Here is a 26,192-nt window from a genome sequence, read left to right on the forward strand (position 1 = left end):
TAGAGCGCATCTTCCTCAAATTATGATTTTTTTTATATTCTGTGTTGAGTTACTTCTGTGTGATCTGACTGGAGCAGTGAAATGTGAGAGAATGCAACGGATATTGCGTTACGCCCGAATGTACGTCATTCACTCTCGATGAAATCATTTCAATACAGGTCGATTGTGATTAGTCGTCATGTATGTGAATAGAGATCTGTCGTCGTATGCGTACCGAAATCACGTTGTATGCGTCATTTTATGCTTATTTATTTATGGTATGCGTACCGATATATCAACAAGGAAATTGGCATAGTTAAATAAATATTTTAAGGTTGCATCGTAGTACAAATCTTGATTCGATAAAAAATTCCTGAATCAGAAGAAAATTTTGTCTGTTTCCCATAAATAATTATAATAAAAATAATAAAATTAATAGAACATTTGTTCCGTGTACTAAACGTAAGTTTATTGAAATAATTTCTATATTATTCATAGCTTCTATAAATCTTTGAAGTTATTAAAAGAAAGACACAAGATTTTATAGCTGCTCAAAGAATGAGATTAAATCGGCAGCGAAAAAATAAAACAAATTACAACCAGTTAATGAATGTATATTAATTTTAATTACATGAAGTTTTTCAAACACAATTATTACATGATGAGTGAAATTGTGAAAACAATATTTCTTTAGGTTTTGTTTTACATAATCCATTGTATGAACGAATATTATAGAATTTATAATCAGCAATTACTTCATTTCTCTAACGAAGTCCCAAGTCCTAAATGCTAATTACAATGACAAACCGATCATTTCACAAAATTTAATGATGTTTCAGATTGGGACTCAATGATCTTCCGCAATCAGTGGCTTTTTTCTCATCTGTCGAAGTCGACAAAGTTCTCCGCAAGGAAGCTACAGCTGATTGTGTGACTCCTTCCAATCCTCGGGGATTGCAAGCAGCCTATGGAATTTCTCCTGGCGAATCATTGGATATAATATCTGCACTTAAAAAGGCTGAAGAAGAGAAATTGAAAAAGTCTAAAAATGCATCTACTGCAATTGAGAATAAAATTACTAAAAAAGCGTTAAACAAAAATAGAAGAATTATTGTAATAAATAAACAAAAGATATAAAGACTTTTAGACTGTTTATTATTCTGGTTATGAAAGTCTTTCTGAATCAGCTGGAGGATTACAAGTGCACTTATAAATGATTTTTTTTTAAATTTTGACTATTTATTATTTTTGATCTATACGTAATGAGATCTATACATAATCAAACAATGTTTGAAAAGGAAATGAAAAGATATTTCATATATGGTATATATAAATATATATATATATATATATACATATATATATATATATCTATATATATACATTTGAAATAATTTGCAGTCAACTCGATAAATTAAAAAATGGCTAGAAGGAAAACATTTTTATTCATTACACATTTCAACACTTGATGTGTGTCATCATTCAGCCTATCAAACTAGGCCAAAAACAAAAACTTACAGCACTAATAATAGCTTGAAAAATTTTAAACTTAACAAAAAGCAATACATGCTTAACTAATATTTTTAATAAAAAACTTAATGAACGAACTGAAGTTGAATTCGGTTTTAATGGTTAACGGATAAGCATTCTCGTATTGTCTGTGGGGCAATATGTCCTCATATATATATATATATATATATATATATATATATATATATATATATATATATATATATATATATATATATAAATTTATCTATATAAAACTTAAATTGTATTTAGTAGAGTGGATATTGAATTATTATAACAATGCAGGATGACTTAATGTTTGGTTTCCTCTAATTTGACTACAGAATTTCAAATGTCGCGAGCTACAAGACGAAAGCATGTCCAAAATGAAGCTTTGGAAATAGACTGGGAACCTCCAAAAGAAGATCAATCCATTGTTAAAATTGTTGGAAGCAAAGGAAATAATTTGCACGAGGTGAGATTCATATACCTTTTTGAACTCAGTTAGGAGATAATTGTATGTAAAATGTTTTTATGTATATTTATCACTTCACTCAATAAGTCCGTAGGATTACTAACAAAAACTCATTTTTTTGGTAAATTTTTTTATTCAATATAATTTTCTTCAAATACGATATTATAACAAACTTCGCACTTTTTGACACCATTTTTGTAGTACGATTTGTACTTAGCCACAATATTAGGCCATCATCTCATCATTTGGCACATATTTTTTAAGAGGTATCCTTTTAAGATCTGAGAACAGGATATGGTCGCTGGGGAACAGATCTAGAGAATATAGTGAGTGGGGAAGCAATTTGGAGCCTAGTTCACTTTTTTTGGCCACTGTTTTCACGGATATTTGTGACTTGGTGCGTTGTCCTGATAGAGCAGCACGGTTTTCTTTTTCAAATGGAGCCGTTTTTCCGGTTCTGATCTGCAAATGTTCCAATAACGTTATACAATAGTCATTGTTGATGGTCTGGCTTTTTTCAAGATAAATATCATTTTTTGCGTATCACAAAAAACTGACGCCATGATCTTTTGCATTTTTTCTCCCCATTGTGTCTAGTTCACTCGGCAGTCTGTCTATTCGACTTCGGAGTGTAGTGTTGAAGCCAGGTCATATCCGTGGTGACATGGATATTGATGCAGAAAACTCAGTTTTATTTCGATTGAACAGCTCGAAATACTTTTACGAATCACCAACTCGTTGTGCTTTTGGTCAAATGTGAGTTTGCGCGGCACCCATTTAGCACAAAGGTTTTTCCTATTCAAATATTCGTGAACGATATGTCCTTCAAGTTCTATTGATATCTGTAGGGTGTTAGCTATCTCAGGCGATTTTCCAAAACGTTTCGGTGGACTTTTTTATATTGTCCGGTGTAACCACCTCAGTTGGCCTTCCAGAGCGTTCAGCATAGTCAGTGTCTGTACGGCCACGATTAATATCAGCAAACCACTTTTTCACCATCTACCGCGATTTAGAACAGTCCAGATAACACTTATCAAGCGATACTTTGGCAGCAATGGTATTTTTACCCATCAAATATCAATAATAAATCAACTCACGAAATTTCTTTGAATTCATGGTTTCGAAAAACTCAAAAGTAGCGTCACTTGAACCTCTATAACTTGTAAACTAATCGTCGGATTGTCATGAAATTTTGACATATATCTTCTTAAAGTTGTTGCTTCCTACACATCATATGGATGATTACATAGCTACATTATCTATGTATTATCTTACGGACTTATTGAGTGACGTTATATTTATGTGACGGATACAATATTATTGTTGCTGCAGCACTCTTTTAATGCCTCTTTCTGCGATATATTCAGCTGTATCTTTGTTCTGGTTTTGAGTAATTATTTAACACGTTAATCGCCACGTCAGTCATATTTGTCTCAGACTAAGAAGTTCTACATGAGCTATGTTAGACATATATGTCTAACATACGCGATTTAGTAAAAGGCACGCCAATCACAGATGACCGACGCAAACGTTATATTTGCAGAATGTTTCGAAAACTTGGCATATCAGGAGCAAAAACTAAGAATTTTGTTTGTCAAATGCGTCAGACATATAAAACTGACACGGCTTATCGAGAAAAGAAAGTTTTAATATAGGGCCGTGTCAGTCATATATGTATGACGTAAAAAATAGTAATACAGGGCCCGGCACTCGAAGTGTAACCAGTTGAAAAAGCCATAAATTCAGTTTGGAAAATTACTTTTACTCGATTAAAAGTACAAAATGTGTAAAAATAATACAACATTTAAAAACAATTCACTTTTGCTCGATATGACCACCTTTTGCTTTGACTATGGCCTTTAGACGGTCCAAAAACAAATCGCATATCGCTATCGACCCTGTAGTTTTCCATAAATTTTTGAATTTTTTTTTTTTAATTCGGTAATTTTTTTCTGATATCGTGGCGATTAACGTGTTAAAGTACTTGGAAAAAAATAAATATATACAGTTCACGAGAGTTTCTAAATATGTTCTAAGAAAGTTTATTCACAATAAGTACTTAGTAAGATAAAGAAAGAAGCTTGTCTTTCAAATATGTACTAATTTTTGGTTCGGTAGTGGAATATTTTATTCTTTAGTCTTTCCGTCGTTATTAGTTTATAAAATCTGATTTTATTCAAATAAATATACTGCTTAATACTTACTCAAAATATTCAGCAAACTTAACAAAATTTTTGCAGGTGGAGAATATTGAAGGTTTGCTGTATTTAGCGTCCATGCCTACTAAATTTCGAAAAAATGTTTGGATTAAAAGAGGAGACTACGTTATTGTTGAACCTATAGCTGAAGGAAATCGTGTCAAGGCGGAAATTGTGCGAGTTTTAACAAATGATCACAAGAAAGAATTCAAGAGGCTCGGTGTTTGGCCCTGGCCTGAAGAAGAAAGTAACGATTCGTCATTCAAGGAAGATGAATATGGAATTATTCCTAACACGAATCGGAAGCAGCAATATGTAGAAGAATCTTCTGATGATGAATGCTCGGAATCTGAAGAAGAAGCAGAAAAATGAGGTAAAGAATCATCAAGTTGTCATGGCGAATGATAAACTGAAAATGCTAAACTGAATACTGGTATTTCTTTAAATTGATTATAAATATGTAAATTATTTTGTATAACTATTTTTTTAATATAAGTTAAAAAATAATACCACTGGTTTAATTCCATTATTCAGTTTAATTTAATATTCATTAATCCCATAAATAATTGCGTATTTAATAACGCTTTATTGCAATCAGCAACTGTAATAGCTTAAACTTTATCGAAGAAATTTAAGCAATTTTTTTTCTTTAAAAACCAAAAGGTTTTTTAAGCTCTATTTACAAATTGTCTTCTAGCGAGCATTTAGACAGAGCTTTCGGTCTCAACATTGGTTTGGTCAATTTTTAAAATGATCTTCAAAACTATATAGTATTTATATTATATATAAAATATTATAATATCCGTATCGAGATATCGTTTTGAAATGAATTACTTTTTTTGTATTTTTTGGAATCATCATATGATTTTTTATTTAATTTACTTAATGTTTTATAGTCATGACTGGACTATAGCTTAAAAGAGGTAAAAATCTCGAAATTCGAGATACCCAGCTGTAAGTCTGTAAATACTTGTATTTTGCACCCTAAAAATTGTCTCAAAACCTACATATATTGCGTACACCCTACCATATGTAGGTTTTGAGACAACTTTTAGGGTACAAAATACAAGTATTTATAGACTTACAGCTGGGTATCTCGAATTCTGAGGTGAACTTACTATAATGACTGGACTATTATATGAGCTTTGCACGAGGAAATATTCTCTAAATCTCTTTTATCTCTAATGAAATAAATCATGATATTTATTATAGTTACAAATACAAAATTGATGCTGCAATATTATCTTTATAATTTATCTTTTTGTTTATGTTTCCAAAATTAAGTATAAAAAATCGTTTTTATCTAATCAATATTATTCTGGTTGAAATGGAGGGTACTGATTAGTTGGATTTGAAAGTTTTTTTAAAGTCTTTACAAATTGAATAAAACACTGATTATAAAATTTTATTTATATTTTTTATATAAATATTTCTAAACAAATTTGTCATGTCAACAATATTAAAACTTGAACCGATCACGATATGTATATAAAGGAATGTATTTAACCAATAACAATTTACTAAGAAACAGAGTCAATAATTTATTATTAATCAATCTCTAAACGTTGAAATTGTGCTTCGGGTGTGACTTGTTTTTTCTTGCCATTTGCTTGAAGTACATTAGATCTTTGCTGTTCTTCAGCCTGGAAGAATATAATAAATTCGGTTTAATTAGAAAACTATTTATATTTTTTGTAAAAAAGACCAAATTATATTAACAATTATATATTATTTTTAGATAAAACCCGGACATTTTTAAATAATTCTTACAAATTACAGTAACTTTGCACTACACTATTTTTTAAGTAAATCTACAATATCTTCTCTCATAATATAATTCTAACAATAATAGCAATACATGGTGAAATTGACCTTTATCAAAACTTTGATTTTTTTATACTTTGAAATATTTTGGAAATCTTCAACTTTTTTCAAAGCAATTGCGATACGTAGCTGCGTAGAAACAAAATATAGAAGCGCGTGGGCGCCGCGTCAAGGCGTATCGAATAAACATTGGTACGGAACCCATATAAAAGTGAACAAAATTTGTTCTTATTACTGAAATATCTATAAAACTTGTGATAATTTGATGTGCATATATCTAGTGATCATTTTTTTCGCCAAATGGCATTTTATTCAATTACCTGCCCAAAAATTTCTTCAGTTTTTCATTTCGTCAATACAAATAAAATGATTTTGGAATCATTCAAATCGGACGCTCGGTTCTCTAAAACTAATCAGCACGTCTCCGTATTAATAGGAATCGAATGTTTTTTGAATTATTCAATTTGGTTGATCCGTGTTCTCGAAATCGTCGACGAAAAATTGTATCCGCACATACACACGCGCACACACACACATCCATTTTTTCTAAGGTATGCCAAAATATTTAAAAGACTTTGAAACGTAATGATATATAGATTAATACGATTTTAATATTTAGTATGATTTAAATTAAATAGGATTTGTTAATGGGTTTAATAAATACCTACTTAATGCTAATATATGTCTGCCTATTAATATGCACTGATTTTCGAAGTTGTTTATATATTTTTATAATATTTATTTCAATTTATTTCAATATCAATATTTGCAACAAAAAAATAAATTTTATTGTGCATCTATTAAATATAGATAGCAAAACATTTACTTGAAAATTAAATGTATTGAATGTCTTGAATGACTTTTGATTGAATTATTTGAAAGGAGGGAACCAATAAATTTTGCATATGAGTACGGAAACGGAGAGTAAATTCCGATTAGATTTACTGATAATTATTAAATATTAATCAATTAAATAATTGAATATTGATTTACCACAAAATACGAGGCGTGGGCTTGCAGCTTATCACAAAATTCTTGGTGCAATGTTCTGCAATCTGCTAAATCGCCACCAAAATCTGATGGTAATACCGACCGGGGTAGAACTTCTTCATAAAATTTTTGCATATCTATATTTCCGGTATGGATATGTAACTGAAATTATTATTATTGTTAACTCACTAATTTATGTTTAAATATTTCTATTTAACTTGATAAGAAATTACACCAAATTTACCAATAACCGTTAATTAAAATTATAATTAATAAAAAATATGAATGTTATTTTTTACCATGTTCATAAGTTCCTTTTTCATGAATGGTTTTATCAAAAGAAGAATTTTGTCGAAAAACGGTACGACGTTCACTACGTGAATGGCCTAAAATTAAACAATATTTAGTTAATAAAATAATAATTAAAATATAACAAATGTTAAATTAATAATTAATAATGTTTCAATAATATAAAACTTCTTTTTCACAAAATACATTTATAGATAATAATATAATTGATTATGAATGTAATAACATTAAGTAATATAAATACAATAATGATTATAAATATATTTTCCGATAAATTTAAACCTCTAATCACCTTTAATTTAGCCGGAAGTGCCTCTTGCAAGTATTTAAAAAACTTCCTCGTCCCTGCAACTCGAAGTCTGGTCAAATGCCCCAAAGAAACGCCTTTCATATCGAATAAAAATACCAAACCTGGTCTTGGTCCTCGAGTATATAAACACATGTCTGTAATAAAAATTAAAATAATTTTTCAAAAAATTGAACTTTTTGGAACTCCGTTTACTTGTCTGTCAGTAGAGTCTTTTTTCATTTTATGTGAATTAAGTTTGCTCGTCAGTAGAGTCTGTTTTTCCTTTTCGTGAAGTTTGTTTTTTGTCGGTTGTGCTAGAATCGGGTCTTTCTCGTCTCTTAGAGTCCATGTTTCTGATCCATGCTCCAAAAAGTAGTAAATGTAGCAGTTTTATAAAAAAAAATCTGTTTCTTACTTTTCATGTCGTTATTTATTGCGTCGGTAGTGTTTCTTTACTCAGAATCAGAGTCTATGTCTCTGATCATTATATCCGTGATTTACATACTTTTTTTTCAATTTTGTTGTCAAAATACGATTCGAGATAACATAAAAAAAATCTAAGTCATTTTTCAAAAAATTGATACAAAGTATAAAAATCTTCATTATTTACCTATGGTCATAAAAAACGTTCTTATCGCCTGGTCGTAATTATAAGCGGATGGTGCAGTTTGGAAAAGTCTATGAAATATGACATCATGACCATCAGCAGTTGGTGGCAAAAGAATGTATTCTCTGAAATTAGATCATTGTAATTTTAATATATATTCTATTATTATTGACACATAAATTATATACGAAACATTCAAAACAATGAGTTTCAATACTGGAAAAATTATTTGTGCTCAGTACAATGTCGTTGTTTAAGCCGGTCTTCAATAAAAACTAAATACGTATAATTGTGTGATATAAAAATTAAAATAAGGGGTAATTAACAATTACTTACTGTGCTTGAAGACATTGTAAGATCTCATCTGATCTCGGGTCTCTGTTGTTGAAATGTTCAGGAGCATTTCTTCGAGCGTCATAATAAGCTTCTAGACATTGGCGGGCTTGTGGTACATCTCCACAAGCATTTAGAAATAACAGCAACTAAAAATACAAGATAGAAAATAATAAAAAAAAACTTTTAATAATGAATTAAATTTTGAATAAAATTTTGAAGTAGAAGTCTTGATCTCTATAATATTATGATACGAGCTTCCTAATACAAAAGATTATATAAAAGCTTGGATTTAGACTTTTAATTACTACATTTTATTTGTCTTTGAGTTTATCTCACTGTTCTTGAGATAATAATATGCACGAAAGTAGACAGATTTTTGTCTCAAAGTTATTCTAACAAGTGACAACAAGTGAATGATGGGCATTTTCAGGGAAATTTCTACTACTTAAGTAGTCAAACTGCACGGTTCATCTTACAATAATTGCATTCAAATATTTCACTCAAAACTTAGCAGATAAGAGCAAAATTTTTCATCATATTTTCGACAAAAATTTTGAATGCATCTTGAAAATTCAAAAACTTTTAGAAATTTTGCAATTGAAAATCGTGCTAATTGGTAAAGATTGGCCAGGCCGCATCAACTGTTGAATTTTTTAAATTGAAACTTTGCCTAGACCTTCGCTATTAACTGTTATTGAAATCCTTTTTATTGATTTTAATGAAACTTTGCTTAATAATGAATGAAATTTATTGTCTTAGCGAGCATCCCAAAATATTATAAGCGAAGTGGTTTAATTATAAAATTTTATTAACGTTTGGAATAGTAAGTCGCGTTCTTAAGTTATACACCATATGTATTGGGTTGTTCGGAAAGTAACTTAGTTTCTTATAGATATTTTGGCACTCAATTTTCGTACAATCAACAATTACTTTAATGAATTATGTATTAGCAGTTTTGACTGAACATCTTTTGTCATATTTCTGGTATTAACACAATTTCGAGAACATAAATTCTTTACTCGTTATTGGCTAAAAACTGATCAAAGTGCTTTTTGACATGCCGATTTGAGGTAATAGTTTTCTAAAATTTTTTTCAGAGGCCGTAACAAATAATGATCCAATGATGGCAGGTCTGAAGATTATGATGAATATGCCATTGGGTCCCATCCAAGCTACAAAAACTTTTGACGATTGACCAAACTTATGTGAGGTCTTGCGACGTTTTGTTGCAGAAATATACCTTGCTTTTGGGTTAATTCTGACCTTTTCTATTGAAGTATATCATTCCAGCTGATGACATAAGGCATTCGAATTAACCGTTACGTTATCCTGAAAAAGCTGAAAAATGAACAACTTCAAAATCTTACCAAACATAATGCATCACCCTTTTCTGGCAAATTTCAGCTTTGCACCTGTTTTGAGCAGGTTCTTCTTTTTGTTTCAAGGGCAATTGCGTGTATCGTATTTTTTACATCCCATTTGACATTCCTAGTGACAATTTCGCTTCAAAACCTGATAATTTTCAGGACTTTTCAAATGTGAATCGCGGGCACCAGTGCGACGACACAGGTTTCTTTCTATGAGAACCATACATTGAGTTTGGAGGAAAATCCCAGACCTTTTGAGTGTTCATAAACTGTTAAATTTGATAAATTTCAACTTAATGGGATCTAATGTATTGTTATTCGCTGGTTTGCATCAACTAACACCTTTCTTGCGTCTTTATCGGCTTCAACTTGGTGCATCTTGGACATCAAATTCACCAGGAATGAAATTTAGCAAACCAATTTTGGCACTGCAGTATTATCAACACATCATTTCCGTACATATCGGTCAATTTCATTTTGACTTTAGCCGTATTTTTACCTTTTATATAGCAAAAGAGTAAAATATGTCGCAAATGCTGCTTAATTATTTCCGTACTCAAAGTGGCACCATCCAAAACTACTGCATGTAATTGATTAGAATTTTTTACGCACAGGCCTTAAGTTAAGTTATAAGTTTTCAAATTATATATTAATTATAGAGCTTAAGTGTAAAATTAGGTTCAAAAAATATAGTTATTTCTGGTGGTAAAAAAACGAAGTGACTTTCCAAACAACCTTTTATATTATGTGAATCGTTGATGTCCGCACTTAAATAAAATATATTTAGAATACAGTGTAATATAAATTAACTAGAAATTACAGTTATTATATTTTAAATTCACTTAATATATTTGTCACAAAATTTATAAGCCATCAGTTGGCAATTGGGTTGATTAGTTTTTGGTGAAGATTAAATCTCTTAGCAAACATCTTAAGAAAGCATATTGATTCGTCATTAGTGATAGTGAATACTATATTTTTGCAATGAATAATTGTAAAAATGATCTAATTAGCTAAATCTGATTTCTTAAGTCGATTATTTATATAGATCGCGAAAAGTTTTTGCAATTTATGCATTATGTGCCATTTGCTCCTAGTTTGCATTTACGTAACCATGATACAAACAATTTTTATTAGAACTTGTATTAAAAACTACAATAAATTTAAAGCAGCATTCGTGTGATGAAAAGTATATTACTTAAATCAGGTCAACTGAACAGCATAATAAAACAAAGGTTGATCTGTGTCGAGGTCGTCTGGACTAGTTTAGTGTATAGTGTAAATTCATAAATTACATATGCAAATGTATAGATCAAATAATAAAATACTACAAGTAATTTAATAAATTCGCGATAATTTAATAAATTCTTTTAAAACAACCTTTAGCCTAGCCAAAGGCTCATCGTGCTTTGAGAACTAATAGAGAAAAATCGTAGCATTGCAAATAATTCTTACTTTACTATTAACATATGAAATCATTTTTTACCTTCCCGTAGGGCAAGTTATAGTAATCGCAAAAAAATCGAAAATGAAAATGATTGTATTTCCGTTTCAGAGGTTTGTGAACATTTTGGCATACCTTATAAAAATGGATGTATGTGTGCGTGTAAGTATGTGTATTTTTGAGTGTGTTTATATGTGTGTGTGTGTGTGCGGATACAAATTTTTGTCGACGATTTCGGGAACACCGATCAACCGATTTGAATAATTCAAAAAACAATCGATTCGAATTGATAAGGAGACGTGCTGATTAGTTTTTGGCAAAGGAAGGTCTAGCCGTTCCGAAGATACGGGGCAAAAAGTGCCAAAAACGGTAACTCAGTTTTTAAGAGGACGGAGCGTCCGATTTTAATAATTCAAAAAACATTTTACTTGTATTGACAAGATGAAGAACTGATTAAATTTTTGGTCAGGCAGGTCCAGCGGTTATAGACTCTCAATAAAAATAAGTTAAAAAAATGTCATTTGGCGGCCATAAATCTTTATTGGGCATATGTACATCAAATTATCAGATATTTTTTAGAGATTTTAATAATGTGTACACATTTTGTGTAAATTTTTTTGGATTCCGCACCAAGATTTTCAATTACAGTACGGGAAGTTCCAGCAATTTGCATTAAGGCACGATGCCATGCACCCCACTAGTTATTATTAGCGTACCTTTATATCTAATTTGAGCATACACATTTATTAGTGCAACTATAAACTATAGTATAATTATAAAAGCATTTCGTTTATTCAAAATTAAAATAACAAAGAAGTCGTTCTGTGGAAAATTTAATAATAAAATATATTTCATACTGCATAAAATATATTCTTGGTTTAAATTGAAATATTATACAAATATTTGTATACTCGTATTGGAATTTGAATAATAGACATACTTAGACTCTAAACATATAAGTAAATAAATGTCTAACATGTATGTGTGATAAAACGATTAAGCAAAATAAATGACCCATGTTTTATAGTAAATTTCATTCCGACTTTATTTAATATTTTTTTTATTTATCCTCGTTTATTATTTATTTTAGAAATTGAATTTGCTGTATGAACAGTTCTTGAACTTATGGAAGATAATTTTGTAAATATTTCAGTATAAACCCATAATTTTATAAAATAAATTTTATCAATAAATTTACATGAAGCAGTGTATATAAATACTCGAATTTCATGATAAGTTTAGTTAAAAGTTTCTTGACAATCAAATATTATTATGCAAATAATATAAATAATTAAGTTTGCAATTAACTATGTTTTTCGCAAAATCTTGCAATTAGTAACAATTAATACAGGTCTGGAAAATAAGATAATAAACAGCATCTTTTAAAGGAATAATACAAAGTATTATAATTCGTTGTCTAGTCATTTTGTTGGCAATAATAATTGTTATATATATAGATGAAACAAGTCTTCATAAGCGTCACTAAATGCGTAATGATAATAGTTTTCAAACCGGTTAATAATAATACTGCAAATTGCATCATTGCATTTTGCTGCATTTTTAAAATATTTAAATTCTGCATTATTCAAAGTACCGACGTCATACTAGTTCCAACAGAAAAGACTCATAACAATCTTTTATATCTATTTAAGATAATTTTCATAGACGATTAGTTATATTATAAAATGGATAGAGTAGAGTAGTGCTTAAAGGTCCGAAATAAAAAATGACTTTGCTCTTTCAAATCTAGCTTAATATTATGTCTAAAACACTTTATAAAATACCGATTCATTAGGATTTTATTGACATTATTTTGCTCATTACATGATTTTCGTTTAATGCATATTTTAGGAGATATTTGCAAAAAGCGAAGAAAAACGCCAAAAATATATGAGTTATTAGTAGCCAGTAAGTTGAAAAGTATTAGTTTTTTTGAAAAACTTTAAGAGACATTTTTTCTTATAATTAGTTCTTCTATCGATATCCGACGATATTTTGAAAAAATAAAATTACGCAACTGAGAAGGGATGCCATTTTCCCGAGGGGTGGTGGCGGAGATGAACCTAATTCCAAAATTTCATGCAAATCGGAGCACAGTAAAAAAATTCAGACCCAAAACGCTTCGACTAGAGTATAAAGTTTAATAATGTGGTTTATTGTAAAAATAAATAAATTTATTGTTCTCTTTCTAATATGAAATAGAATAAAATCGAAGTATTCCATCCACGTACATGTAGTGATTGTTATGGATTAGATTTAGATCTCAGGAATTTTAAATAGATCGAATTGCGCATGTTCTATTACATGTTTTACATTAATGTAAAACAATTATATTCATAATATGTTTTACAAAAATGTTTATATTTCTGTATATAAGCAGAATCTGTTACTCTAAAAGATCTCTCTTTGTCATTACTATTATTTATATTAAAAAAAAAAGATTTTATATTAATCAAATAATTGTTTGTACATAACCTTCAAATATATGTCGTATATAAGAAACCGATCCGAAACCGGCCAGAAAATTTCTATTACAAAGAAAACACTTTCTATTAATATTAACTAATCAAAAGGTCATCGTGTTAATTTAAGTTTGTATATAACCGTTATTTCAAGCATAATATGCCATCAATTGCATAATTGGCGAATAGAGTGCCGGTTTTATCATAAATTTTCACCTGCCTTCCGTATTTCCGCTAGTTTTGTGTTTCTTAGATAGAGAAAGTTATAAAGATGACAATCCACAAGTAATTTGTAATTATAATATGTATTAGAAAAATTTTTTCCCACTAATTATGTAATTTGAAATTGAAGATACAATGGTTGTATAATGTGTCTATTTAGTTCGAATTGTTGTTTTAATATATTATCTGATTATCATACTATATGACATTCCGGAGAAGTTTTTATTTTCGCTAGAAAATCCGATTGGCTAATTTTCTCGACGTTTGAAGTCATTCTGAATGTACTTGTTATGAGAATTTTGTAGAGATATATTGAAAAGCGTTAATTCTAGTATTTACCTGTTTGTCTGTTATATTTGATGGTACCCCCGGAATTGGTGGTTCCCTGAGGGCTCGGAGATCTTTTTCTTCGGCGTTGCATCTGTCTAAAGCTTCGTGGAGGTCATATCCCAATTCGTGTGAAGCTATTTGTGACATTTAACTAGAAAAAGAAATAACATAGCATTAGAATATTTTTTTGATGTATAAAATATATATTTTAAATCCGTGGGATGACACAAATCACACTAAATTACACAAATATTTTTTTTTAGCAGGGATCATAACTGCATTTTCTATGATCTTAACCTAGAATTATTCCCGAGAGCGCAACCTAGCGAAAGGACAACCACTCTTTTTAATGTGTAGACTATATACATAAAATATGTATATTTCATATTATTGCTGTATTTAAACTGCAGCAATGTCCCCTTTAAGATCTATAACCTAAGTGAAAATTTGCTATCATGCTGCTTGATATCGAGTTGGTCCAGGTTGCGATCAAATCTAGTTTGAGCTCAAGTTCTTAACCATTAAATCACGACGGGCCGTTAAAAAAATAAGCAAATCAATTTTAAATAAGAAGAAACATTCATATGAATAGCAATTAGTCAACTTTATTTTCACTGCTTATGTAAATAAAAATTAAAAAAATTATTGAATACAACAAATTTATAATATTAGTTTAGTCAATTCTATATCAAAATCTTTCTTATAACTCATTTAAATATTTTTATCTATAAAGTATTTGTTAAAATATATAATATACTCTACGTAAAATAATCTTTCTGAATGTTTTCAAATATATCAAAGATATTTTTTTTTACATCATAATATATGAATTGAAAAGACAAAAGGAAAAAAAAATGATATAAATATAAAAATTATTAATTTCCCGTAGGGTAAGTTATAGTAATCGCAAAAAAATCGAAAATGAAATGTTTTTTATATATCTTTACGTTTCAGAGGTTTCTGAATATTTTGGCATACCTTAGAAAAATGGATATATGTGTGTGTGTGTGTATGTGTGTGTATGTGTGTGTGTGCGTGTATGTATGTGTGTGCAGATACAAATTTTCGTCGACGATTTCGGGAACACGGATGAAGCAATTTGAATAATTCAAAAAACATTCGATTTGTATTGATAAGGAGACGTGCTGATTAGTTTTTGGCGGAGGCAGGTCTAGCCGTTCCGAAGATACGGGGCAAAAAGTGCCAAAAACGGTACCTCAGTTTTTAAGAGAACGGAGAGTCCGATTTTAATAATTATTTTATAATTTATTTTTATTAAAGTATTGACTGATCAAATTTTCATGAAGGCAGGTCTAGCGGTTTTGGAGATCTAACAAAAAAAGTACAAAAAATGCCATTTGGCGATTAAAAATGATCATTAGACATATGCACATCAAATTATCAGATATTTTATAGATTTTAACAATAAGTATAAATTTTGTTTACATTCCTATGAGTTCCGTACCAGTGTTTATCCGTTAGGCAGCGACACGTCTCTATGCAGTTAAAGCAGTACGATTGCTTTGAAAAAAAGTTCAGATCTTCCAAAATATGTCAAAATAAAGAAAACATTTTTTTTTTCAAAAAAAAAATTTAAAAAAAATTTTCTTTTTAAAATTATTTTTTTTTGTAATTTTTTTTTCAAAAAAAAAGTAATTTTTTGTCCAATTTATAGTTTCTCAAAACTCTTATTTTTTCGAAGTAAAATTTTTTTAAAAATGTTAATCGTTTTTAAAAAAATAATAATTTTTGGTACGGGAAGTTCCAGCAATTTGCTTTAAGGCACGGTGCCTTAATTGCCTTAAAACAGAATTCCATTTATAGTTTATATAATAAAATTATAAAATAAAATTATTCATAATGATTAAAAATAATAATGTTAATATAATAAATAATAATTATAAATAAATTCTATGAACAATTTTTCACTAAAATTGTTTGAAATTATAATACTTACATGTTCGAATTTCTGTTATGGTAAAATGCAAAAACTTGGCAGTAGTTTGGTAACTAAAGACCAGGTATATTATTTATTTTAGTAAGTTTGGCAAATTTCTTTGATTATCTTTTATATCACAGCACTGTTTTTAACGTTATATAACTGATAATTAGATAACTGACTCACACGAATTTTAAATGAATAATTTGGAACTTGGTTAGGTTATAATAGTCCCTGACGTTTTTCTCACAATCAGTAAGTTTTCCATGCGCGAACTGACTTCTAGAACTGCACATGCGTATTTGTTTACCGATGAAGAGAATACAACGATTTTGTTACTCAAAACGAGTTCTTGTTGACGGAATTTTAACATTCTAACTTTCGTAGTGCCATTGTTCTGATGCAGACGTTTATGGAAATAATAATATCGGACCAAAGTTCAATGGTTCATAAAATACACAAATAAAAACACCTAACTGGTCGATATGAATATTGATAAAGCAAAAATTTTAACTATAAACAGAACAAGAGTTTGTGATATAGACAAGTTTCTAACCTCTCTTAAGCTAGCAAGACCAAAATTTAGCATTTAGCAAAATCTATCCGGACCTGTTGTATTATTAACTTCCCGAAAGAGAAGTTTATATTTTCATAAAAAAACCCGATTCGCTAATTTTATGTTTTCTCGACGTTTCCAGCCATTCTGAATCGAATGAGACCAAATTTGGAAAAAGTATGTGTGTGTGTGCGTGTATGTGAACAGAGCTTTTGCCGTAAATCGACATGTTTTCAAAAACGGCTGGGCCGATTTCAAAAATTTAAAAGCCATTCGATGTATCTCGATGAGAACTAGCGTTTCTGAGTTTTGTGCGACGATCGTTCAAGCCGTTTCTTTATAAATAATATGGTCTAATAAATATAATGGCTTTATACAACTTACTGAAATATTACGGCCTTATGACAAGTAGTTTATTTTTAAAAATTCATCAAAGTTTGAGAAAATGAATAGTTTTGTTGACGTTTGTTAAAATTAGAATTAGATGATTTACTTGGTGTAACAATAGATTACTTGATCTTAATGAACATACTAAACCCTTAACGTCCTACGAAAACTGGTTCAATTATAAAAATTATTGATTTGTGAAAATTTGCTTTTAGAAAATACTCCTAGAGTTGAAGTGTTCGTTCGTTTCCAATTATGTGTAATAAATCCTCTCGGAATACTTCTAATCACTCAAAAATTAATTTGTTTATTATTGATTAAGTCGATTATTTACACATATCGGGAAATTCATGTAACTTGCCTCAAGGCTAAAAACCAATACCAACTAGTTTAGTACTTATTTTGTACTAATTTGTACCACAAAAAAAATGTACCACGTGCCGATAATAAAAACACTAACTTGTACGTTGAAAACGCTCTAACGTGGGAGTAAATACAATTGGGGTTGATTATTGAAGGAAAGGCAGGAGTACAAAATCGGAAATTCTCTATTTAAATACTAAATATTATATTGTTTTTATTGTATTAGTTTCATTTGATTCTGCTCGTTCAATTTTTTTTTTCATACTCAAAACTTGCACGTTAAAAATGGTTCAACATAAACGTAAGTACAATTTGGCGATGATTGGAGACGTAAGGGCAGAGGTACAAAATATGAAATTAAGTTATTCAAAACTAAATATTATATTGCTTATAATGTGTTGATATAATTCGATTATTCTAGTTCAATTTAATTTTTCCCGTACTAAATGCCTTAACATTATTTTGGGGATGATTTGGGGCAAAACGGTGGTAGTAATATTTATAAAAATCTTTGATTTCATAATATTATTATCAAAGATTATTTTGTTCTCTTTTTGACTTCAATACAGGTTTTTTCTCTGCACTATATGCCTATCTTCACAAAACATATCATATTAGGGCGTTCCGGCCGTCATGGGGTACTGATTTTAGTAGCCATTTTCGATTTTTTTTTTGTTTAATTTTGGTGGTACAAATTAGTTACAAATTTGAATTAATCAATTTCCGTTTTTTTTTTTTTTTCTTCTAAAACAAAAAGTGCTCTTCTTAGCTTAATATTAAAGCTAGCAGCGCCACGTGTTTTTTTAAAACGGCACGTGGTACAATTTTTTTTTGTAGTACAAATTAGTACAAAATAAGTACTAAATAATACAACAGGTCCGGATCAATTTTGCTAATTTGGTGTTGCTAGCTTAAGAGAGGTGAGTCTCTAATTTATGTAAAGTCAAATGTTTATATTTGTACAAGTTCAAATTTATATTTAATATTTTTTTATCCAATTTTATCTCAACTTCCTTCGTATATTGCATCTGATCTTCATCATGCAACTCCTGAACTAATTCTTGTTAAAAATAAAAGTACCTATTTTAGATTGATTGTGTTAGTTTATTGTCTTGTAAATCAAATTTAGTGATCTATATTGTAACTTTTCTTATTATTTATAATTATTGAAATTAGATGGATCCTAGGGATGTAATAGCAGCCACATGAAAAATATGTCGTATCTCTTACTTATATATACATATGAAAAACTATAATAAATTTTATTCCACTTAAAATACTGAAATTTTGTCTTTATGTATTTATTTTTATTTGCTCATTCAATTAAAATATGATATTGATTAAAACAAGACGTGTACCTAACAAATTTAAAAAAAATATATAATTCTAAAAACTATTTGTCGGTCGTGATCAAATTCTAATGCATAGTTGAGTTTCACATATTGCATTTGTAAAAGTTTAATTTTTCAACACAAAAATGAAAAACCGGTGATAGGATTTGAAAAAGTTAGATTTTATCAAAACAAATAATCGTTGCTGATTTTAAAAATAAGTTATGTTTTTCTAGAGTAGTTGTATAATAAAATAAATAAGTAATTAATAAAGCTACTAAATTTTAAAGTTCAATTTTAATTAAATAGTAATTATTACAGGAAGTAAGTAAATTACTTTAAAAATATAAATTTAATTTCGTGAATAAAAATATCGATTTATGAAATGATTTAATTTATTGAAATTAATTAATAAAATTGATTTGAACTTACTTTTGATGTTGCTAAATTATACAGTGTTATAATTTGAATAATCAAAACATAATATGAATATTATGTAAAAAAATAAAAATACTGCAATGAATCAAAATATTTAAAAAATACTAATGTCAAAATTTTAAACAAAAACTTTTTTTTTCAAATAAATTTTTTACACGTAATGTAATTCATAATGTAATTTGAATATTCTTAAATAGTTATATTAATGTTTTAGTGTCTCATATTTACAAAAGGTATTAGTTCACAGATGAAAACAGTATTAAATTTAATTAAAATTTTAATTATCTAAATATTAATTAAAAATATATAAATAAATCAAAAACATATTATTTTTCTAAATTATTTACTAATTTCGGTTAGTATTTGTCTTCATAATTGGTTCACATAGAACCAATCAGAAAAGTTTTTGTTATATATTTATGTATATACAAATATACATATATATTTGTATATATACAGTAGAAACCCGTTAAGATGATTATGCTTGAAATGATTTCTCGCATAATAGGCCACTTTAGGGCTTTCTCTACACTTAGATTCAATGTCCCTATACCGTATTATAAGCTTTTTGGCTCAAGACGCGTTTATGACCCTCCATTTAAAAATCGTCTTAACGGGGTTTTATGTACATGGAAATAATTATGTTTTTACATAAAGAAAGATATTATTTTTCCAAAGAAAGAAATAATCATGTCCATTATAGTATCAAAAATACTAGGTTCCGGTGCATCATCATCGTAATCATCTTCTTCTTCCGTTGTAGTGGTAGGCGGTGCAGGTGTGGTTACCCATTCTGTTTCCGTTTCCGTTGAAGTTTCAGCTTCCCTCTTCAATCTTCGGCGATCACCACCAGATGGAATATATGCAGGATATTGAGATAAAACGACTGGATAAAAAAATCAAATATAAATTTGTACTTGTAGAAAAGTATTTACTTTTACTTGCCATAAATTAGAAAATCGTCTACACCATAATCTTTTGTTCTATTTACTGTTTTGCATAATTTTTCTTTATTTATTATCCAATCAGTCGCTTCTTCACTTAGTTCATAGTCATCAGGTTTTAGACTGCAAACATTAGTAGATTCTTCCATTTTTTGCGTGTTGATAATTTCGTAGCCATCTGACGAAAAACAGGAGTTGTAATATTCATTTGTACATTACAGATTTTTTAATCCATGGTTTTATCGTTAATATTCTATTTTTTCCTTATTTATGCTTACCGACATTTAAGCTGAATACCCCAGTTTTATCTACATAGTTGAATAAACCTTCGATATAAACCGATGAAAGGTTTAAGGGTTTTCCTGGTATGAAGGTCCATTCCAATGATTGCCGTTTATGATCAACTTTTGCATTCATATACACTTCTATAATGTTCTCTTCGGAGTAAAAGAAACCTGCACCAGATCGCCCTAGAATTGAATTTTAATTATAACTTTACTTGAAAATTCATTTCACATGCAATATTTATGAGTTTTACATATAAGAAATTTAAAAAAAAGCGGAGGCAATGATTTCTCTGAATAAATATTTAACAATATATAATTTAATAATTATCTTATATATAAAAATGAATCGCAAAATGTACTGGTAAGCGCATAACTCAACAAAGCCTGGACCAATTTGGCCAATTCTTTTTTTAAAATGTTCGTTGAAGTCCAAGGATGGTTCTTACGGCGAGAAAAAATCAAATAATTGCCGGGAAAACCCAAAAAACAGCCTTTTTCTTTTTCTCATACAAACGTTTTCTAACTAAAACGTAGAATCAATTTGAGCTTTAATTTTTTTTATAATGCATAAATAAATAATTAGAGAATTTATAAAGATAAACTGGTGGACAGGTAAATTGGACGATAGGTAAAATGGTAGAGAGGAGAACTGGTAGATAGACGAATTACATATTGCGATAAAATAATCAGGTTGACAGGTTAATTGGTAGACATGTAGAACGGGTTGACAGGTAAATTTGTAAGACGGTAAAATGGTAGATTGATAAACAAGTTGATAGGTAAATTAGTAGACAAATTGTTAAACAGAAAAATTGTTCAACAAGTAAATTATTGAACAAGTTTATTGGTAGACATTTAGAACGGGATGGCGGGTAAATTGGAAAGCAGGTAAATGGGTTGACAGGTAAAATGGTGTATTGATTAACAGGTCGATAGGTAAATGGGTTGACAGGTGAATTGGTAAGCCGGTAAAATGGTAGATTGATTAACACGTTGATAGATAAATTCGTAGACAAATTGTTGAATAGGTAAATTGTTGAGCAGATAGTAGTAATGTTAAACTAAATGTAAGAAATACACATCTTTGTTCAACTTTTTAATTTAAACTAAATTACGGCGAAGCGTGAACGGGTACATCGGTATCGAATTTAAATTGGCACCACCGTCCAAAATTTGCTGAATCTACGAACACAATTGTGTAACTATTATATTAGGACTATACAATAAGCATATTTAAATATGCTTCTTTATAATTATAATAATGATTTTTTTTTGATAATTCAACCATGATGTTTACCTTTCATCGACCATTTCCACACAATCCAACTTCCAGGATTTTGTTCTATTCGCCAGGTTTGACCCTTAAGTTTTCCAACGTACCACATCCAGGTCTCTTTATTAGCAGCCTAATTATTTAAATTAACTTTATGATGAAACAAATCATAATCTAGAAACTAGGTTTAACAAAGATGTTGGAAAAGGATATGATTTATCATAAAAGGGATATAAAGTATTATTTTTGTGATAAAAATGAAATTTATTTTAAATAACTCTTGAAAAAGAAGTAGCAGGAATAAATCCTTGGAGCGTGATGTTATGACCGAACCAGTTAATTTAATGGAAAGTTTTTGATATTTTTTTCAGGGCATCTCACTGCGATTTTGATATAATAGTCTAGTCATTTAACCCAGCTGTAACTCTGTAAATACTTATTTTGCATTCTAAAAGTTGTCTCAAAACCTACATATGGTAGGGTGTATGCAACATATGTAAGTTTTGAGACATTTTTTAGGGTGCAAAATACAAGTATTTACAGACTTACAGCTGAGTATCTCGAATTCCGAGGTGAACTTACTATACTGACTGGACTATAAACCATTTATTACTATATAAATAATATAAATAATATTCTTATCAGAATAAGTTAATTCCATTATAATATTTCTAACTGCAAATTCCTGATTAACATCTTTTAGGTGATAAATCCACACTTCGAAACTATGTGTAGATATTATATGTTATGCATTTATAATCTATCACTTTCAAGGTGAACGATAAGTAAATGAAGAATGCTGCAGGGAATGTAATAACTTTGTAATGCATTAATGAATTTAGTTAATTCTGCATTTGGGACTTGTATGGAATGAATAACACAAAAAACATAGATCTGGCCATTCTCAAATTTGTTATACTTTAGAATTATATTCAGCATAATTCTAAAAGTGAAATTGTTAAGTACTTTTTACTGAATTTGTCTTCTACATGGTTAAGATTTGTTATAGTATTTTGAAATAAATCTTGTACAAGTTTAATAGAATATTAATAGAATTGAAAAATGAACAATTTTAATTAACATAAATTGTTTCTCAGCCTATTTCTACTTTTACCTCCTCATGTACTCCCGTAACACCAACGAAAAGAATGGAACAACCCAAAAAACTTAACCAAGAAAGCTGCACGTACATTTTAGCAGTTGAAATATGTTTAAATTATAAAAATACTAAATGTATGTTTAATCTCACATAAACCTATGTAATAAATGAAACAATGTCGACCATGAAATTCATTGGCAATTTTCATCATTAGTTTTATATCATATAAAATTTTTAAACGCTTACCTTTTTGCAATTTTCATGATCATTTCCGTCCATTTTCTATAAACTTCCGGTGATCTTCAGTTGTGATTGCAAATAAATCCATTTATTCGCGCTAATCGCATATTTAGATCAAAAAGTAATGTGCATAATGATAATTCTGTATCATTGACTGTATGATCGATAGTTATTGGTTATGTCATAATTGAATATAATTGTTTGAAAATAAATTAGTTTATCAATTTACTGCAAGTTATGAAAATTCTTAGTTGCTGCATTTTACATAAAGATTAAATCTTAGCTGGAGATGGATGATATTTAAAAAAAAAACAATCATAAAAATAAATGTATATATGATGTTTTTTAAACATTAATATCCCATTAAAAAGCTATAATTATTAAATAATAATTAAAGACAATTAGTTGAAAGTAGCATGTAGCCTAAAGGGAATTTGCGTGAAATGGCGTGAACTTAGTAATTTTGACGCGTCACGTTATCCCAAACTTTAATGAATTTTTATAAATAATTTACTTTTTGTAAACCTATAATAATCAAGTACCATGTCCTTTATCATCATAAAATTCATAAACAACATCAACTAATTTTTTTTTACAATTCATAACGAAGAAACGACCTGGCCGATTATTGCCAAAAACTAATCATCAGTACGGTTCCCAACTGATATCTTTAACGGTTTTCAAATTTTGAGGTTTTTTGCGAGAACGTGGATTAAAAATTTGCACTTTTCTGTAAATTCTAGGAACAGAAAAACGACTCGGTTGATCGCAAAACTAATCAACGTGAGTCTTCATCGAGTAGCTTCGAATGGTTTTAACATTTTCGAGATGCGTGGAGCATTTTATGAATAAACATCGTCGTAAGATGTATAATAATAATATAATAATGATTCATAATTACTTAAAACGTCGAAAAGACAAAATTATCAAGTCGAAATATGAACTCATCGAAATATATAGCGAAACATGGCGAAACAAACTTTACCATCGAGAAGAAAATTAAACATGATAATACTTTATAAATATTTTAAATTTTTAATATCTGTTTTATAAATTTCATGTAATGTTTAATAAAATAAAAGTTTTATATTATATTTTATCATTTTACTAGTTTACTATATACTGGTGCCATCTGTCAAAATTAAAGCGCACTGAAGTTGTTTATTTACCTGTCACCAATATTTGCACTCAATTTGCAATGGATTTCAATTAAAATAGAAATGCTATACTCCTGAAATAAAAAAAAAATTAAATTTTAGTTAATACTGCTCAGTACACTATTTCTTATGATGCAATGTTTAACTAAATAAAAGATTTATATTAAATTTTATCAATGTTGCAAACTTTGAAACAAGGCTCACTTCACAAACGTGTCGTGCCATCTATGGTGCCATCTGTCAAAATATTTTATCTATGGTGCCATCTGTCAAAATTAAAGCGCATTGAAGTTGTTTGCTTACCTGTCGCCGGTATATTATTGGCAATATTTGCATTAAATTTGCAGTGAATTATAACTAATTGTTAAAATAGAAATGCTATTACACTATCGTTTCAATATTCTTGAAAGAAACGATATTTCAAAACTCAGTTAATACATTTTTTACTATGATTGCAAAAACCTTTATAATTAATGAAGCTTTTGAGAACTTTGGCAAATTGTTTAACATTCTTTGTATATATAATGGATTTGTAATATAATGCAATATGTATGCAATATGCAATCTTCTTTTGTATTAAATCAATAATCAGAATACAATTTAATAATGATTTGATTTTTTCATATATAAAAATTATTATCTTCAAAGCCATATAAAAGGTTTGCAAGGTTTTATTTGTAATTTAATAAAAAATATAAAAATATGAAAACTGAAATAGATAGTTATTATAATATAACATCATTTAAGGGCATTTAAGGGTTTGGCTTCTGGATAAAGCGAAAATCCGGCTCAGTTTTTGGCAATCTGGCAATATAATCAATTCGAGCAGTTCACGCGATGACGTCAACATACGGTAATTTCAAAATGGCCGCTTATATGGTTAAGTTGAAGTAACAGGTGAGGTGATGTCAAAACTATAGTGTAGTTTCTTCATTTTTTGTGTTTTATTTTTAATTAAAGTGCAATGCAATTATATAAATAATTAACGAAATATGTGATATAAGGTAATTTATTGTGTGAATATATAATTGAGTTAAGTGAAGTGGTTTTAGTGTTTATTTATTTCAGTGATGACAGTTCCTTCGATTACCTGAAATGGCATTTGTGTTTGAGGTATATTGCTAATATATATTGCATACTTAATGAAAATTTTCATGTATTGTATTTAATTTTTTAGTTTCTAAACTAATAAGCTATCAATAATTGATTACGCAAATTTTTATCACCTGTTTCGGTGAATGACAATATAAGATAAGACATATTAGTTTTGCACAAAACTTTGATTACTGAAACTTCCAATCGAAAATGAATTTTATTTATTTATGATAATTAAGTGCAGGGAAAACATTGCTTTAAATAATATCAAGAATAATAAACAAACTATTTATTCGATATTCTGATATTCTGTTTCGCATTAAATAAATTTGCAACCATTATATTAATATGTCTTACTTTTATTATGGTAAATAGAACAACAATTCTTAACTTAGAATTTAATATTATCAAGTTGAAAACTGTAATTAAATATATGTAATGAAATAGTATGCAATTAATCACGTCTAAAATGAATAAAATATAAATTAATTAATATTAATATTATACAAATTAATTAATTATTATTATATTAATTATTAAAATAAATTATAAATATTAATATTATATAATTAATTAATTATTATTATATAATTTAATTAATATTATATAAATTCATCACTCTAAAATAAAAATTAATTGCAGTATAAAATTTTAATGCTTCAAGATATGGAAAATTTTTAGTTATTTAAAATAACGAATTAATCAATTAATAATATACGGAATACATAAATGAATAAAATTT

General features: G+C 28.6%; 3 protein-coding genes across 3 annotated transcripts in view; 2 read left to right on the forward strand and 1 right to left on the reverse strand.

Annotated features, from left to right (window-relative positions):
• The first annotated feature begins 1,836 nt into the window (after window positions 1-1,836).
• LOC113363682 (probable RNA-binding protein EIF1AD) lies at window positions 1,837-4,555 on the forward strand. The gene is made up of 2 exons (XM_026606157.1): window positions 1,837-1,963; window positions 4,204-4,555. Exons 1-2 carry the CDS (start codon window positions 1,841-1,843, stop codon window positions 4,531-4,533), a joined length of 453 nt encoding a protein of 150 aa, XP_026461942.1. The 5' UTR covers window positions 1,837-1,840; the 3' UTR covers window positions 4,534-4,555.
• Window positions 4,556-5,702: 1,147 nt separating this feature from the next.
• Window positions 5,703-16,418, reverse strand: LOC113363828 (alpha-tocopherol transfer protein-like). The gene is made up of 8 exons (XM_026606307.1): window positions 16,299-16,418; window positions 14,351-14,492; window positions 8,517-8,662; window positions 8,184-8,305; window positions 7,577-7,728; window positions 7,275-7,361; window positions 6,979-7,137; window positions 5,703-5,804 (listed from the first exon to the last, which is right to left on the reverse strand). The coding sequence occupies exons 2-8, from the start codon at window positions 14,486-14,488 to the stop codon at window positions 5,709-5,711; spliced, it is 900 nt and encodes a 299-aa protein (XP_026462092.1). The 5' UTR covers window positions 14,489-14,492; window positions 16,299-16,418; the 3' UTR covers window positions 5,703-5,708.
• Window positions 16,419-25,677: 9,259 nt separating this feature from the next.
• LOC113385255 (guanine nucleotide-binding protein subunit beta-5-like) overlaps window positions 25,678-26,192 on the forward strand; it is a 1,701-nt gene continuing 1,186 nt past the window's right edge. Inside the window, 1 exon segment of the mRNA XM_026623094.1 lies at window positions 25,678-25,704. Coding sequence (XP_026478879.1) covers window positions 25,678-25,704 — 27 coding nt within the window.

The sequence above is a fragment of the Ctenocephalides felis genome, unplaced genomic scaffold, assembly GCF_003426905.1.
Source record: "Ctenocephalides felis isolate EL2017-DRISC unplaced genomic scaffold, ASM342690v1 CF-g0.4_SCAFFOLD_00845, whole genome shotgun sequence".
Classification (NCBI taxonomy): domain Eukaryota; kingdom Metazoa; phylum Arthropoda; class Insecta; order Siphonaptera; family Pulicidae; genus Ctenocephalides; species Ctenocephalides felis.

What these genes read in the sequence shown, in the direction of transcription:
- LOC113363828 (XM_026606307.1), bottom strand. Translation starts at nt 14,488, where the DNA reads ATGTCACAAATAGCTTCACACGAATTGGGATATGACCTCCACGAAGCT. An exon ending in AACGTTTTTTATGACCATAG is followed by an intron (nt 7,729 to 8,183) that starts GTAAATAATGAA and finishes TTTTTATTACAG; the next exon opens with ACATGTGTTTATATACTCGA. An exon ending in AAAAGGAACTTATGAACATG is followed by an intron (nt 7,138 to 7,274) that starts GTAAAAAATAAC and finishes TAATAATTTCAG; the next exon opens with TTACATATCCATACCGGAAA.
- LOC113363682 (XM_026606157.1), top strand. Translation starts at nt 1,841, where the DNA reads ATGTCGCGAGCTACAAGACGAAAGCATGTCCAAAATGAAGCTTTGGAA. An exon ending in AAGGAAATAATTTGCACGAG is followed by an intron (nt 1,964 to 4,203) that starts GTGAGATTCATA and finishes AAATTTTTGCAG; the next exon opens with GTGGAGAATATTGAAGGTTT.